Here is a 14,086-nt window from a genome sequence, read left to right as displayed (position 1 = left end):
TCTCTGTAATATCTCACCTGTTAATTAAATTCAGCTACTCCTCTCATTTCCATATGATTTACGTGTGTCTGTACTTGGTGTTCTACCAAACTCATATCTGCACGTATCTACATAGCTGTCTTCATTTTAAAAGATTGGCTAAGATTTGGTAGGAGGCCTGGTGGCAAAGCAGTTAAGAGCTCAGGCTGCTCACCAAAAAGTCAGTGGTTGGAATCCACCAGCCGCACCTTGGAAACCCTATGGGGCAGTTCTGCTCTGTCCTGTAGGGTCACTATGAGTCGGAATCGACTTGACGGCATCTGACAACAACAACAAGACTTGGTTTAGTACATTTACCTAGATTAAATGTCAGTAGTTACAGAATATTTTCTTTCTCCTTCGTTACTGCTACTGTCATGGTTATTATGTTATTTGCTGTCAGTAACGATGCAGGAACCATCTTTGTGCAGAAGGCTTTCATTTTTGTATTTCGTGTTTCTTTTCCAGAGGGCAGATTCATAGAAGTAGGAAAATGCTCATTTGCTTTTCAGAAAGTTAATAATGATTTTTGCTCTCTAGCAATACGTGAGTGTCCAGGTCAATGCACCCTTGCCAGCTTTGGCTACTATAATTTTTTATCAACTTTATTGGGGTGTAACTTATGTACAGTAAACTGCATCCAATTAAAGTAAATGATTCGCTAAGTTTTGATGGCCGTATACACCCATGAAACCACCGCTTCAGTCAAGATACAGAACATATCCAGGCGACCACCAAACTACTTTTTGTCACTATAGCTTTGCCTTTTCTGAAATTTCATGTGAATGGAATCCTAGAGTATGTGGCCTTTTATACCTGACTTCTTTTACTCAGCATGATGGTTTTGAGATTTATCCGTGCTGCTGTGTGATCAGTAGTTTGTTTTATTGCTGAGTCACTGTCCATTGAATGGGTAAACCACGTTTCCTTTGTCCGTCCTTCTGCTGATAAACATTGAGGTTCTTTCCAATTTGGGCCTGTTAAGAATAAACCTTCTAAGACCCTTCCTATATGAGTCTTTGGGTAGACGTATGCTTTCGTTTCTCTTGAACCTATGCCTAGGAGTGGCTGAATCGTGTGGAAGTATATGTTTACCTCTATAAGAATCTGCCCATTTTCCTAACTGCTATTTTTTAAATAGCACATGGGGTCACCGTGAGTCGGAATCGACTCAACGGCCACAGGTTTTTGTTTATCTATTTATTTAAATATTTATTTATTTTGTTGTTGTTGAGAATGTACACAGCAAAACATACACCAATTCCACAGTTTCTACATGGACAATTCAGTGACATTGATTACATTCTTCGAGTTGTGCAACCATTCTCACCCTCGTTTTCGGAGTTACTCCTCCCTTATTAACATAAACTCACTGTCCGCTAAGCTTCCTATCTGATCTTTCGAGTTGATGCTGTCAGTTTGATCCCATGTAGATAGTTCTTAAAAGAGCATAATGCTCAAGGCAGACATTCTTTACTAGTTAAGGTAAACTATTGTTTGGTTTTAAGAAGACCTTAGGGAATATTTTTGGTTTAAAGTTTAAAGATTATCTCAGGGCAGGAGTCTCAGGGGTTCATCCACCCTTCATGGCTCCAGAAAGACTGGAGTCCATGAGAATTGGAATCTTTGATCAAAATGTTCAGTAATGGTAGCTGGGCACCATCCAGTTCTTCTGATCTCATGGCAGAGAAGGCAGTTGTTCACAGAGGTAATTAGCCACACATTCCATTTCCTCCTCCTATTCCTGACTCTCCTTCGTCCTCCGTTGCTCCAGGCAAATAGAGACCAATTGTTGTGCCTTGGATGGCCACTGGCAAGCTTTTAAGGTTTTGGGTTTATTTTTTAAATACCAAATTTGCCAATTTGTTCTTTTAATTTAAATTTTTGATTACTAGTGAGATTGGTAAGGAGCCCTGGTGGCACAATGGTTACGCACTTGGCTGCTAACTGAAAGGTTGGCGGTTCAAACCCACCGGTGGCTCCTCAGGATAAAAGCCCTGATGATCTGCTTCGGTAAAGATTACAGCCTAAGAAGCCCTATAGGGCAGAGCTACTCTGTCCTATAAGGTTGTTATGAGTCAGAATCGACTCAGCAGCACACAATAACAATGAGATTAATATTTTCCCACATTTTTGTTAACTGGTTGTGTCTCCTTTTTGTTGATATGTTGCCCACTTTGGTATTTTACCCCTTCATCTATTGGGCCTTAAGCATTTTTTTTATAACTTGCTATGATGTGAGCTCTTTATATATTGTCATGCATTAAATTATGTGCCCCCAAAAATGTGTGTATCGATTTGGCTGGGCCATGATTCCCCGCATTGTGTGGTTGTCCTCCATTTTGTGATTGTAATTTTATGTTAAATAGGTTTAGGGTGGGATTGTAACAACCTTACTAAGGTCACATCCCTGATCCAATGTGAAGGGAGTTTCCTTGGGGTGTGGCCTGCACCACCTTTTATCTTACAAGAGATAAAAGGAAAGGGAAGCAAGCAGAGAGTAGAGGACCTCATAGCACCAAGAAAGCAGCACCAGGAGCAGTGTCGTCGTTTGGACCTGAGGTTCCTGCACGGAGAGGCTCCTAGTCCGGGGGAAGATTGATGAGCAGGCCGACAGAGAGAGAAAGCCTTCCCCTGGAGCTGACGCCCTGAATTTGGACTTTTAGCCTACTTTACTGTGACGAAATAAATTTCTCTTTGTTAAGGCCATCCACTTTTGGTGTTTCTGTGACAGCGGCACTAGACGACTAAGACGTATATCACGGACACTGTCATTGTTGTGGATTTCCTCCCCCAGTTTTTTATGTTCCTTTTGATTTGGGTTATGCTTCTCTTGGGCATAAGGGAGTCTTGAATGCTTAAGAGGGCAGTTCTTAACCATTTCCTTTGTGATTTCTCTTCTTGCTTTTAAATTTTGCATGTCCGGAGGATGCAGAGGTGTCCTACTTGTGTATTCTGTCAGTGTCTTTCAGCAAACGTGATGGTTTTCACATTTCTTTCCATCTTGACTGCTTCTCCCCATCTTCACGGCCTTGAGTTAGAGTGAAGGGTGTGTGTATGTGTTTCTCCTGCCGACTGAGTTCTTCCTGCTGGGTCTGTCATACTGACACTAGAATAACAACATGAAAGTATCTGCATGGCCATTTACAGCTTACAGTGAATTTCTGAGCTCCGTGTTTCCTTTAGAGCTCACGATAACCCTGTGGGTAAGAAGATGTTGCTGGCTTCTTTGGCTGTGTCTCCTAACTCCTGTGTGCCTGGCGCAGAGAAGCAGAAGGTGCTGGGGAGGCTGGGTGATTGATTAGACCCAGGGATCAGGGCTATTTAGACAGCCTCCCCTTGTCTCCCAACTGAACCTTCTCCAAGCATGTGGTGGGCCCGCCTGACCCCTTTCAGCATGGTGGCTGTTTTCCACTGTGGAGTCACTGCTCTGGGCCCCAGGAGAGCCAAGCAGGTGGGGTTTCAGGTCTCTGGCCCCTTCCGGCTCCAGCTGGAGCCAGCTCGTGCTTATTGTGTGGCACTTGGAGCTCCTTGGAAGATGTTTCTTAGGTTAGGGGCTCTGGCTGGAAGGAGGTGGCAGACCCGTGCACCTATGCTTGGCATGGGCGGCCACAGGCTTTGGGAGGACATCCTGGCCGGGCCACTTCCTTGCTAGTCGCCCACCTCACTGAGCCTGTTTGCTGTTGCAAACCCAGCACTTACTGAATGCCTACTGCGTGCCAAGCACTGTTCTGGATAGAATGCTGTTCGAGATAACGTCCCTACTCCTGCGATGTTTTCGTACTGGGGAGGACAGTCGGTAAATAAACGAGAAGCTTCCAGGTCATGAGAAGGGTTACGATGATATGCTAGGGAGGACCCTGGGCCTCTCTGAAGAGGTGACATTTAAGCTGAGAGTTGAATGACCACAAGGAGCCACCTGAGGGAAGGGGATTGGAGGTAGATGATGAGCAGGTGCCTAGAGGCCCCGAGGTGGCAGTGAGCTGCCTCACTGAGACACAGGCATGCCCGGAGGGGGGTGGGTGGAGGAGAGCGCTTGGTGAGAACTTTGATTTCGTTATGAATCGATGGTGGTTCTAAGTGGGAGCAGGACAAGGCCATCTTCCTGGTTTAATAAATAGCCCTCTGGCCGTGGTGTGGAGGGTGGATGGTGAGGGTGGGAGTGGGAGCCAGCGCTGGTGCATCCCCAAGAGATGAGGCTGGCTTGGCGGGAGGGTGGCCGGCTGGGAGAGGAGGATCTGGACTCCAACAACCACGTGGTTCTGAATTTTGATTGGCAGGGACAGCACTGGGCCAGCACACTGAACGTGTGCTCTGTCACTGTCCCCTCTGTGATGTTGTTTGGCCACAGAGCCCCCAGGGTGTGCTGTTCAGGCCCACGGGGGACCCCAAAAGGGGCACCCTGAAAAGGAGACCCAGGTGCTGGCCCAGAAGCCTATCTGTGTGCTTTGCCTTCTTGACAGGAGTCAATACTGGCGGGCAGTCTGGGTTCAGTTACTGACTGCCGGGGCCTGGAGACTTCCCTAAACAGCCAGGTGGCCGAGCTGAGAATGCAGTGCTTTTTCTCCGTTGTAAAGCAGGGACATGGGACCCTTGCTGGCCAGTGCCCAGACTTGGGCATCCTGGAATAATAGAAAGCAAACAGGCTGTATGTCGCCTGCCACCTCCAGCACATCACTCCTGAGATGGGACTCTTCACCCTCCCTCCCTCCCAGCCCACCCTGCGAGCCGGTCTGTTGGCTGCGTCCCTAGGGCAGCCAGCTGCCTGCGAAGCAGTCTGTGTTTGTTAGCTGGTTCCTTTGTTTCAACATGTTGCCGAACGCCAGGCTATAGCTCAGAGGTTTTTCGGGAGGCTGACAGGTCTGAGTACTTTATCAGTCTCCACCTCTGTGAACCTGGGCACGTTCTTTAAGGCTTGAGAGTCAGTTTCTTTTTCTGTGAAATGGGGCAGTAATAGTAGAGTGACTGAGAATTCAGTGAGATGAGCCACACACAGCTCCTTGCCCAGTGCTCAACATATGACAAACCAAAAAAACCCAAACCCATTGCCTCTGAGTCAATTCCGACTCATAGCAACCCTGTAGGACAGAGTGGATCTGCCCCATAGGGTTTCTGAGGCTGTGATCTTTACGGGAGCAGATCACCAGATCTTTCTTCTGTGGAGCAGCTGGTGGATTTGAACCACTGGCCTTTCGGTTAGCAGCTGAGTGCTTAATCACTGTGCCACCAGGGCGCCTTCAACATATGACAAGCACTTAATAAATTGTAGCTGATGTTATTATTATCATTACTGTGGTTGTTGATGTTGTCATCTGGTGACAAGCTCTAGTACCGCTACCCGGTTGCTTTTATTAACAGAATAAGATCACCTGAGGAAGGACAGTGCTTAACCCCAGGAGTGACATAAGTGGCGAGCTTTTGCCTCATGGTGGCAGGTGGTGGGGTTTAGAGCTGGGACAGCCAGAGTTGCTCCTGTCTCCACTGGGGGCCAAGGAGCAGTTGGCATGCATTTTAGTCTTAAAGGCCTTCTGCTGGGCTCTAGGTGAAGAGGGAACTAAAGCAGGGCAACGTGTATTGTTAGGTGCTGTTGAGTCGGTTCCGACTCGTAGCGACCCTGTATACAACAAATGAAACACTGCCCGGTCCTGCGCCATCCTCACAATCGTTATGCTTGAGCCCATTGTTGCAGCCACTGTGTCAGTCGAGCTCGTTGAGGGTCTTCCTCTTTTTTGCTGATCCTCAACTTTATCAAGCAAGATGTCCTTCTCCAGGGACTAGTCTCTCCTGATAATATGTCCAGAGTATGTGAGATGAAGTCTCACCATCCTTGCTTCTAAGGAGCATTCTGGCTGTGCTTCTTCCAAGACAGACTTGTTTGTTCTTCTGGCAGTCCGTGGTGTATTCAATATTCTTCACCAACACCATAATTCAAAGGCATCAATTCTTCTTTGGTCTTCCTAATTCTTTGCCTAGCTTTTGCATGCATATGAGACGATTGAAAATACCATGGGTTGGGTCAAGTGCACCTTAGTCCTCAAAGTGACATCCTTGCTTTTCAACACTTTAAAGAGGGCTTTAGCAGCTCATTTTCCAATGCAATTTGCCCAAACCTGTCCACCATGGGTGACCCTGCTGGCCTTTGAAATACAGGTGGCATAGCTTCTAGCATCACAGCAACACGCAAGCCACCGTAGGATGACAAAGTGACAGAGGCATGGCGGAGAACAATGTTAAGGGGATGTCAGAGGAGCTCAGTCTTTATGCAGGAGTATCACAACACCTTTGCTCACTCTGTGGGCATCTGTAGTAGTGTGAATTGGGCGTGCCTGTTGTTAAGAGTACGGCAGTTTTCAAAGCCGTGATGGAGATGGGGCAGTTCTTGGCTCCCCATTAGCCAGGGAGATGAGTCAGCCCTGTACGTTCTCATGGCCTCGCAGGAAGATGACTGAGCCCTGCTGCTGCCCACCTCCCCATGCCCAACTTCCGGGGCCCAGGCAGGGTATGGGGGCGGGCAGTGGTCTAAGGGTTGGTTTCTAGCCCTTGTTCTTTGGCCCTGAGTCAGTAGTGTGACCGAAATTAAAGAAAGACGGGCGTTTTCTGCAGGCGACCCGGTCGCTGACTCCTGGGTGTGCTCTGGTCCCGCTGAAGGGTCTGTGAGGCAGCCCTCCCCACCTTGAGTGCCAGGAGCAGATTCTCTAGCACAAATGTGCTAGGATGAGGTCACAATGGCAATGTTTTCTGGGAAAGGGCGGGGAAGAGGAAGAGAAAAAGAAACCAGTAGCAGTGTCATAGTTTGAGTTTATAAGAAATAGCTCCGTACAGTAGATAAGGGGTAACTTTGGCGAAGGGTAAGACAGTGCACAATACTGGGGAAGCCAGCACGACTTGTACAAGGAAAGGTCATGGAAGCTCCACAGACACATCCAAACTCCCTGAGGGACTGAACTGCTGGGCAGAGGGCTGTGGGGACCATGGTCTCGGGGAATATCTAGCTCAATTGGCATAACACAGTTTATAAAGAACATGTTCTACCTTCTACCTTGGTGAGTAGCATCTGGGGTCTTAAAAACCTGTGAGCGGCCATCTAAGATACTCCACTGGTCTCACCCCTTCGGGAGCAAGGGAGAATGAAGAGAACAGGATACAAGGAAAAGATTAGTCCAAAGGACTGATGGACCACAGCTACCTCGGCCTCCACCAGACTGAGTCCAGTACAGCTAGATGGTGCCCGGCTACCACCACTGACTGCTCTGACCGGGATCACAACAGAGAGTCCCGGACAGAGCTGGAGAAAAATGTAGAACAAAATTCTAACTCACAAAAAAAGACCAGACTTACTGGCCTGACAGAGACTGGAGAAACCCCGAGAGTATGGCCCCTGGACACCCTTCTAGCTCAGTAATGAAGTCACTCTCAAGGTTCACCATTCAGCCAAAGATTAGACAGCCCCAAAAAACAAAACGAGACTAGTGGGGGCACAGCAGTCCAGGGACAAGGACTAGAAGGCAGGAGGGGACAGGAAAGCTGGTGATAGGGAACCCAAGGTTGAGAAGGGACAGTGTTGACATGTCATGGGGTTGTTAACCATTGTCATAAAACAATATGTGTATTGTTTAATGAGAAACTATTTGTTATGTAAACCTTCATCTAAAAGTACAGTTAAAAAAAAAAAAAGAAATAGCTCTGTAGCATCTCTTGGAATTCTGTTGGATCCCTCTAGAAAGGGAGGAAAGCCTCCTCTGCTGGCCCTGCTCTCAGCCCCAGGCCCCCACTGACTGGTGTTGGCAGGGGGCTGCGGACCAGAGAAAAGAACTGGCTGGAAACCCCAGTCTTTCTACCAAAGCCTGCAGGCTGCTTCCCGGGAGCAGAGAATAGGGCAAATGTTTATCATAAGGAAATACTATTGGTGATAAAAGCATCCCATGGGAATACACCTGGGGCAGGAAGCCGGGGGTGTGGAATCTCCCACACGGGGCTGGTGAGACTGTTCCTTTAAATCGGATTCTCCTCTGGGAATTGCTGCAGCCTGGGGGGCGGGGAGGGATGCTGGCTGAGGATGGAGCCGCCTGAAGGATCTTCCCCTCCGGAGCCTTCCCGCCCAGGCAGCCTGCCCGTGACGCACTTGCTCGCTAGCTCCCCAGCTTTCTCCTCTCCCACCGAAGCTGCTGATTCATCCGCAGGCTATCGGCCGCTCCACAGCTGGAGCAGGGTTCTCAGGCTGGAGCAGACCCCCTAGGAAGTGTCCTCCTGGGAGGTGTCCTCCAGTCTCTCTGGATGCCCCATGGGTGGGGGTCGGTAGACAGGGTATCCTTAAACCCCAGCAGATGTCTGACTGGAGGGGCATGTCCAGAGGGCAGGCTTGGCGGGTCTCTGCTCATTCCCCTGTGGCCTCCCCCGCAGGGTGCTTCAGGGATGACCGCATCGCCTTCTGGACCTGGATGTTCTCCACCTACTTCCTGGAGAAGTGGGCCCCACAGCAGGACGACATGCTTTTCTACGTGCGCCGGAAGCGGGCATTCGCGGGCAGCGAGGGCAGCACCGACGGGGGCAAGGTGAGTGGCCCCTCCAACCCGCGCCCCCATGCGGGGAACATGGGCTCTGTGTACCCCTCGTGCATGGCAAAAGAGATGAATGTTTATTGGGCACCTACTGCATGCCAAGGGGCCGTGTGGGGACAGTCACGCCTGCTTTCTGATGAGCTGTGCGGAGCATGCTGGACACGTTATTAATCTCCACCAGGACCTGGAAGGCGCCATTGTGACCTCTCTTGTCGCTTTGGGGGAAACCTTGGCTGCTAACCAAAAGGTCGGCTGTCCAAATCTACCAGCTGCTCCTTGGAAACCCTGTGGGGCAGTTCTCCTCTGTCCTATAGCATCACTGTGAGTCGGAATCCACTCGATGGCGATGGGTTGTAGCTTTGAGGAAACCGAGCTCCAGAGACGATCTGGCCAGCATGTCCCGATTAGTTGGTGGTAGGGTAGAGCTTGACCCAGAGCCCAGTGTCTGCCCCTGGCCATGGGCTGGGGGAGCTAGCTTGACGATGATGACGATGATGGCATAAACGCTACCATCCATTGCGCCCTTGCCACGTGCCATGCCAGGCCCTTGACTTCATCTCCTTTGCCCACCAGCTCCCCGACAGGGTGTTGTGTCCCCTTTTTACGGGGCTCAGGGAGGGGAGATGGCTTGCCTGAGGGTGCTCCTGCACCAGATTGAGGTGTGTGGGGGAGTTCACAAAACAAACTGCATGGTTCCTTCTGTTTTTCAGAAGCTCTAGCAGTCTGTAAGATTTTTAAACAACCCATGTGTCAGGCGTGGAAATGCATTCTTTTCTTTTAGAAGCAAGGGGGCGTGGGGCGTGCTGTCCCTCCGGTTCCAAGTCAAGTGCCCTGGAGCTCGGTGACCATGGTTCATTAGCTGTGGCTCGCACCGTGGACTCTTAAACACCCTTCCCCTGCGTGTGCCTGTTCTTTGAGCCCAGACACGTGCAGAATACCCAAAACCAAACCTGTCGCTCTCGAGTCAGTTCCAACTCATAGCAGCCCTATAGGACAGAGTAGAGCTTCCCCATAGGGTTTCCAAGGCCGGAATCTTTACAGAAGCAGATTGCCAAGTCTTTTCTCCTATGGAGCCGCTGGTGGCTTGAACCACTGACCTTTTGGTTAGCAGCTGAGTGCTTAACCACTGCGCCACCAGGGCTCCTTACGTGCAGAATAGGTCCAGTGCCTGCTGCAAAGGGGGCACCATGACTCCCTGCCCGGCTGGCCTCTGTGTGCCAGCAGCTGTATGTCTGGTGTGGCTGGGCCGTGTGACATTTGAGGTGACCCCGGGGCTGGCTGTGTGATGAAACTTGAGACCCAGGGGGTGGCCTGCTGTTCCCTTGGGGTTCCTCTGGCGCCTGCAGCAGCCGGCCACTGCGTGACTGAGACACTGGGAACCTGTGACCTTCTTGGGGCAGCGGACACTGAGCAGGGAAACGGACCACGTAGAGCCAGCCCATGTGGGCAGTAGTGACTGCGAAGGGTGGGCTGTGGTCGGCAGAGGCTTCTGGGTGAGGCAGGTGGTTAGGAAGGGGAAGCTACCCCCAGCAGAGGGGCCCTGAAAGCCTGTAAAGTCATCCTCATGGGGCGCATGCCGTAGTCCTGTTTGACTGAGTATAGAAACGCGGGGAGCACAGGAAGACGAGCGGGGGATCGTCGAGGGCCAGGTCATGGCAGACCCTGAAGGTCCTGCCCCCGAGTCTGGGTTCCAGGCCCCAAGCCTGGGAAGCCTGAGCCTCACAAACGGGGGAAGGACATTTTATGAGCTCTTTGGCAGTGGGTGGGGGAAAGACTGGGGGTGGTTAGGGAGAAGCAGGAGGCTGGTCAGGGGCTACTGGTGGAGGAGGGGAGGGAGCGGGCACGGGGATGGAGAGGAAGGTCAGGTAGATACCGGGAAGCTAAGCACAATGAACCAGCAGGACTGCAGTGATCTAATGTGGGCCTTGGGAGGTCCAGCCTAGAGCCGGGTGTCTGACTTGCCTGGGGGAGTATGGTTCATTTACTGGGAGGAGGCGTGTACAGAGGAGGAGAGGAGCTCAGTCTTGGGCGGGCTGAGTTGGAGGAGCCGGAGGACATGCAGACAGCGATGTCTGGTGGCCAGTGGATGGCTGTCCAGAATGGCTCAGAGATGCCGGGGTGGAGGGAGACATTAGGCCCCTCGGCACTGGGATGTCAGAGCGGCTAGGACTGAGCCTTGAGCTGGGAGACCACGAGGGTCTGGCCGGAGAGGTGGGGGCTGGGAGAAGCTGGTGTGGTGGGGCCCTGGGGCCTGAGGAGAAAGTCTGGCAGGATGAGAGGGGAGCGACCCACTGGGCTTGGTAATGGGAGGTGTGGAGGCCTCTGAGTGGGCAGGGTGCTCTCTGTGTGGGAAGAAGAGGAAGCCCCGTCAGTGGGCCTGGGTGACAGGTGTTGGTGGAGAGACCCCAGAGCCGAGTGCTCAGCCCCTTGTCGCCCCGCCCATGTGGGCTGTAGTCGGGAGACCAGTTTCTAGTCGGAATGCCGACCCCAGAGTTGGCGTGCGACTCTGTCATTCAGTCCCTTTCTGGGTCTCAGCCCCTCCTTCTGTTAAAAGGGGTTCGGGCCACAGGGCCCTAAGGCTAGGGCCCTCCCACTGTGGACCCCGGGAGGCTGGGCCCTTTGCAGTTGACATGACCACACGAGTCCCGTGGCAGTCGGGTGGCGGTGTCCCAGGCGCCTCACTGTGTGCCAGCCCCCGCTAGGAGCGTGTTCTCAAACCCTCAGCTCAGCTCTGGGGTGCAGGCACTGCAGCCACCCACGTTCACAGACAGGAAGCCGGAACTCAGAGGAGCAGCCACCAGCAGGGGCAGGGCTGCCCGACTCCTGGCTGGCCCACCACCCTGGCCTGACTCAGCAGATTCGGAGACACTTTTTTGCAAAATCTTGGCTTTTCCCCAGGGAGAAGTCGGCTGAGCCCAGCGGCCCTGAGCACAGGGCCCACCGGGGACGCACTGGGCGGGGCGGGCAGCACAGGTAGCGGCTAGTCATCAGGCTGGGGTGGCAGGAAGGCCGGGGGACAGCAGTGACGGAGGCCCCCCATGTGGAGGGACTGGCGCCGCAGAGGCAGGAAGGCCAGGGGCCCTTGTGGGCGTACAGAACAGCGGCCACACACGGCTGGGGACTGCGAGGCCCACCTGGCTGTGTGTGGAGGCAGGTGGGGACCGGGCTTTCTCCAGGACATGGACACGCGGGCACCTCGCCTGCGGGGGGTAGGGAGGGGGCACCTCAATGAGGGGAGACACCAGGCAAGCGTGGGGTGGGGGCGGGTGCCGGAGGCACGAGGAGGGGGCTGGACAGTCGTGTCCGGCATCTTTTCTCCCCACACCCCTCAAAGACCTAGTGAGGAGAAAGCCCTGCGCAGGCGCAGTGTGGCTGTGCTGCGGCGCCTGCGCACTGCGGGGCCGCTGCGGCAAGCCCCCGGTCCCTTCCCCACGCAGCTGCTGACCTGTCGCCATAGCAACCCGTCTGTGCTTCCTGCACCTGCTGTAGGAGGTGGGTGGTGGACCCGCGCTTGTCTGCAGCTCCGCTCCAGGAAGGGTCGGCAGCAGCAGTGCGGGTGGGCGCAGGATGCTGGACCGCAGGACCGGAGGCGACCGAGGGGATCCCAGCCTCCGCCGGGGAGGGGCGTTTGGATTCCTGCCCTCGGTTCGCACTGCTTTGGGGACAGAAAGCTCCCTGTTCCTGGCAGCCCTGCTTGTCTCTGGAAGTGAGGGGACCCGGCCTCTGCGTGAGGGCTTGTCCTGTGCTGGTGGCCCACACTAGTTGCCACCTTCTTGCTCAGCGACGCCCTCAGCAATCCTGGGTACAGATTATTCCAGGCCTACGTCACAGAAAACCAAAGCTCAGAGAGGGGAGGAATTTGTTCAGGGGTCTGTCAAGTGCGGTCACTCCCAGTCTCGCTCTGCTGTTGGAGGGGTTCAATTTCTTCAGCATAACATACGTACAGAAAAATGCAGAAACACCCGTACAGCGTGATGATTTTCCTCCAAGTGAACACCGCTGTAACCAGCCGGGATGACCAGACAGAACATGACAGAACCCCCGAGGCTGCCTCCAGTAACCGCCCTCCCCAAAGGGCAACCCCTGCCTGGAGGGCGTCCCTGTGGTGGCTGCTTTCCCTGTTCTTCTGGCTCATCCCCTGAAGTCACAGACTGTGCGCCCTGGGTCTGTAGTCTCCTCTTGGTCTCCTGTTTGAGATTCCTGTGTGTGACGCGGGTGGTTCTGGTCTATCCATTCTCACTGCTTCGTAACATTCCGTTGTATGGATAGACCACGCTGTGTGTCCACTTTTCTGCGGGTGGATATCGGGGCGTCCCCAGGTTGGGACCCGTCCGTGTGGTAGTGCATCCGGAACCTGCCTCCTGGTGCACGCCTGGACACTTTCTGACCGTCCAGCCTACCCTGCACGTCCGTGTGTTCTCTTCTTCTCCTTCACTGAGGCAGAGAGTACTTAGCATCGACTTTCTGCAAAGCAAAGAGCTGACGTTCTCTCGGAGGAGACCAAGCAAGATGATCCCAGAGAGTGATAAGTGCAGGGAGAAAGAAAACAAACAGCACAACAGGATGGGACGGGGTGGCTGTGGTCGTGTGAGGCACGAGGAGCCACACGGCTGTGGGGAGTGGAAGCCACCCTGCCTCTCCAAGGGACACGCTGGGGCACGGGGGGCCTGCCCCTCTTTCCATGGGCTCTGCCTCCCGGGTGCACAGGCCTTAGCCTCTGCCAGTGGTCCAGTATCGCCCAGGAGGGGGTGGCTCATTTCTCCAGGGGGCCTGGACTGGAACCAGGACGGAGGCCGGGGCAGGACAGCTGCATCAAAGCCGCACTTGATTTTTCTTGACGCCTCTTAACCCCTGGGATGCTGTACTTTCGCTTCATCCTGCATTTGTTATTTGATAGTCAACAAATTCGATCCTCACCTGTTAAAATTCCACTAATTGTGGCTAAGCACTCAGCTGCTAACCGAAAGGTTATCGGTCGAACCCACCAGCTGCTCCTCAGGAGAAAAGACGTAGCGATCTGCTTCTCTAAAGATTACAGCCTAGGAAACCCTATGGGGCAGTTCTGCTCTGTCATGTGGGGTCGTCCTGAGTCGGAATCAACTCGATGGTGCCTATTGACAATAACAACATACCTTTAATGTTATCAGCCCAGACTGTGGTGCCCACCGGGAGCTCGATAGATGTCAGTGTCACTGTTATCATTGACCCTTTACAAATATTCTCTCTTAATTGTCACAACAGCTTTGAGAGGTAGAATTTTTAGCCCATTGTAAAGGTGAGAAAACTGAGATGCAGAGAGAATTGCTTAACGCCAGGTCAAACAGCTAGAAAACTGAGAGCAGGACTGGGGTCAGGGAGCTGCGGCTGGCTGGGGCATTCATGTCTGCCCTGTGCCTGCAGCTGGCTGACGCGGAGCCCGAGGTGGAGGTGGACATGTACCGGGGGGCCCTGGCCCAGGCCTCTGGGCGTTCACCTCTGCCCTGTGCCCCACAGCTGGCTGAGGCGGAGCC

At 53.0% G+C, this 14,086-nt stretch overlaps 1 protein-coding gene across 2 annotated transcripts in view; it reads left to right on the top strand.

Moving 5' to 3' along the window:
- KIAA0930 (KIAA0930 ortholog) overlaps nucleotides 1-14,086 on the top strand; it is a 49,049-nt gene that overhangs the window by 24,931 nt on the left and 10,032 nt on the right. For both annotated transcript variants that reach the window (XM_004380002.3, XM_023734613.1), the window contains exon 2: nucleotides 8,419-8,570. In XM_004380002.3, the coding sequence (XP_004380059.1) occupies nucleotides 8,419-8,570 (152 nt within the window). The remainder of the gene's footprint in view (nucleotides 1-8,418; nucleotides 8,571-14,086) is intronic.

This window comes from Trichechus manatus, unplaced genomic scaffold (genome assembly GCF_000243295.1).
Source record: "Trichechus manatus latirostris isolate Lorelei unplaced genomic scaffold, TriManLat1.0 scaffold00069, whole genome shotgun sequence".
NCBI lineage: Eukaryota > Metazoa > Chordata > Mammalia > Sirenia > Trichechidae > Trichechus > Trichechus manatus.
Note: the sequence above shows the minus strand (reverse complement) of the source record. Positions and strands in the feature narration are given on the sequence as shown.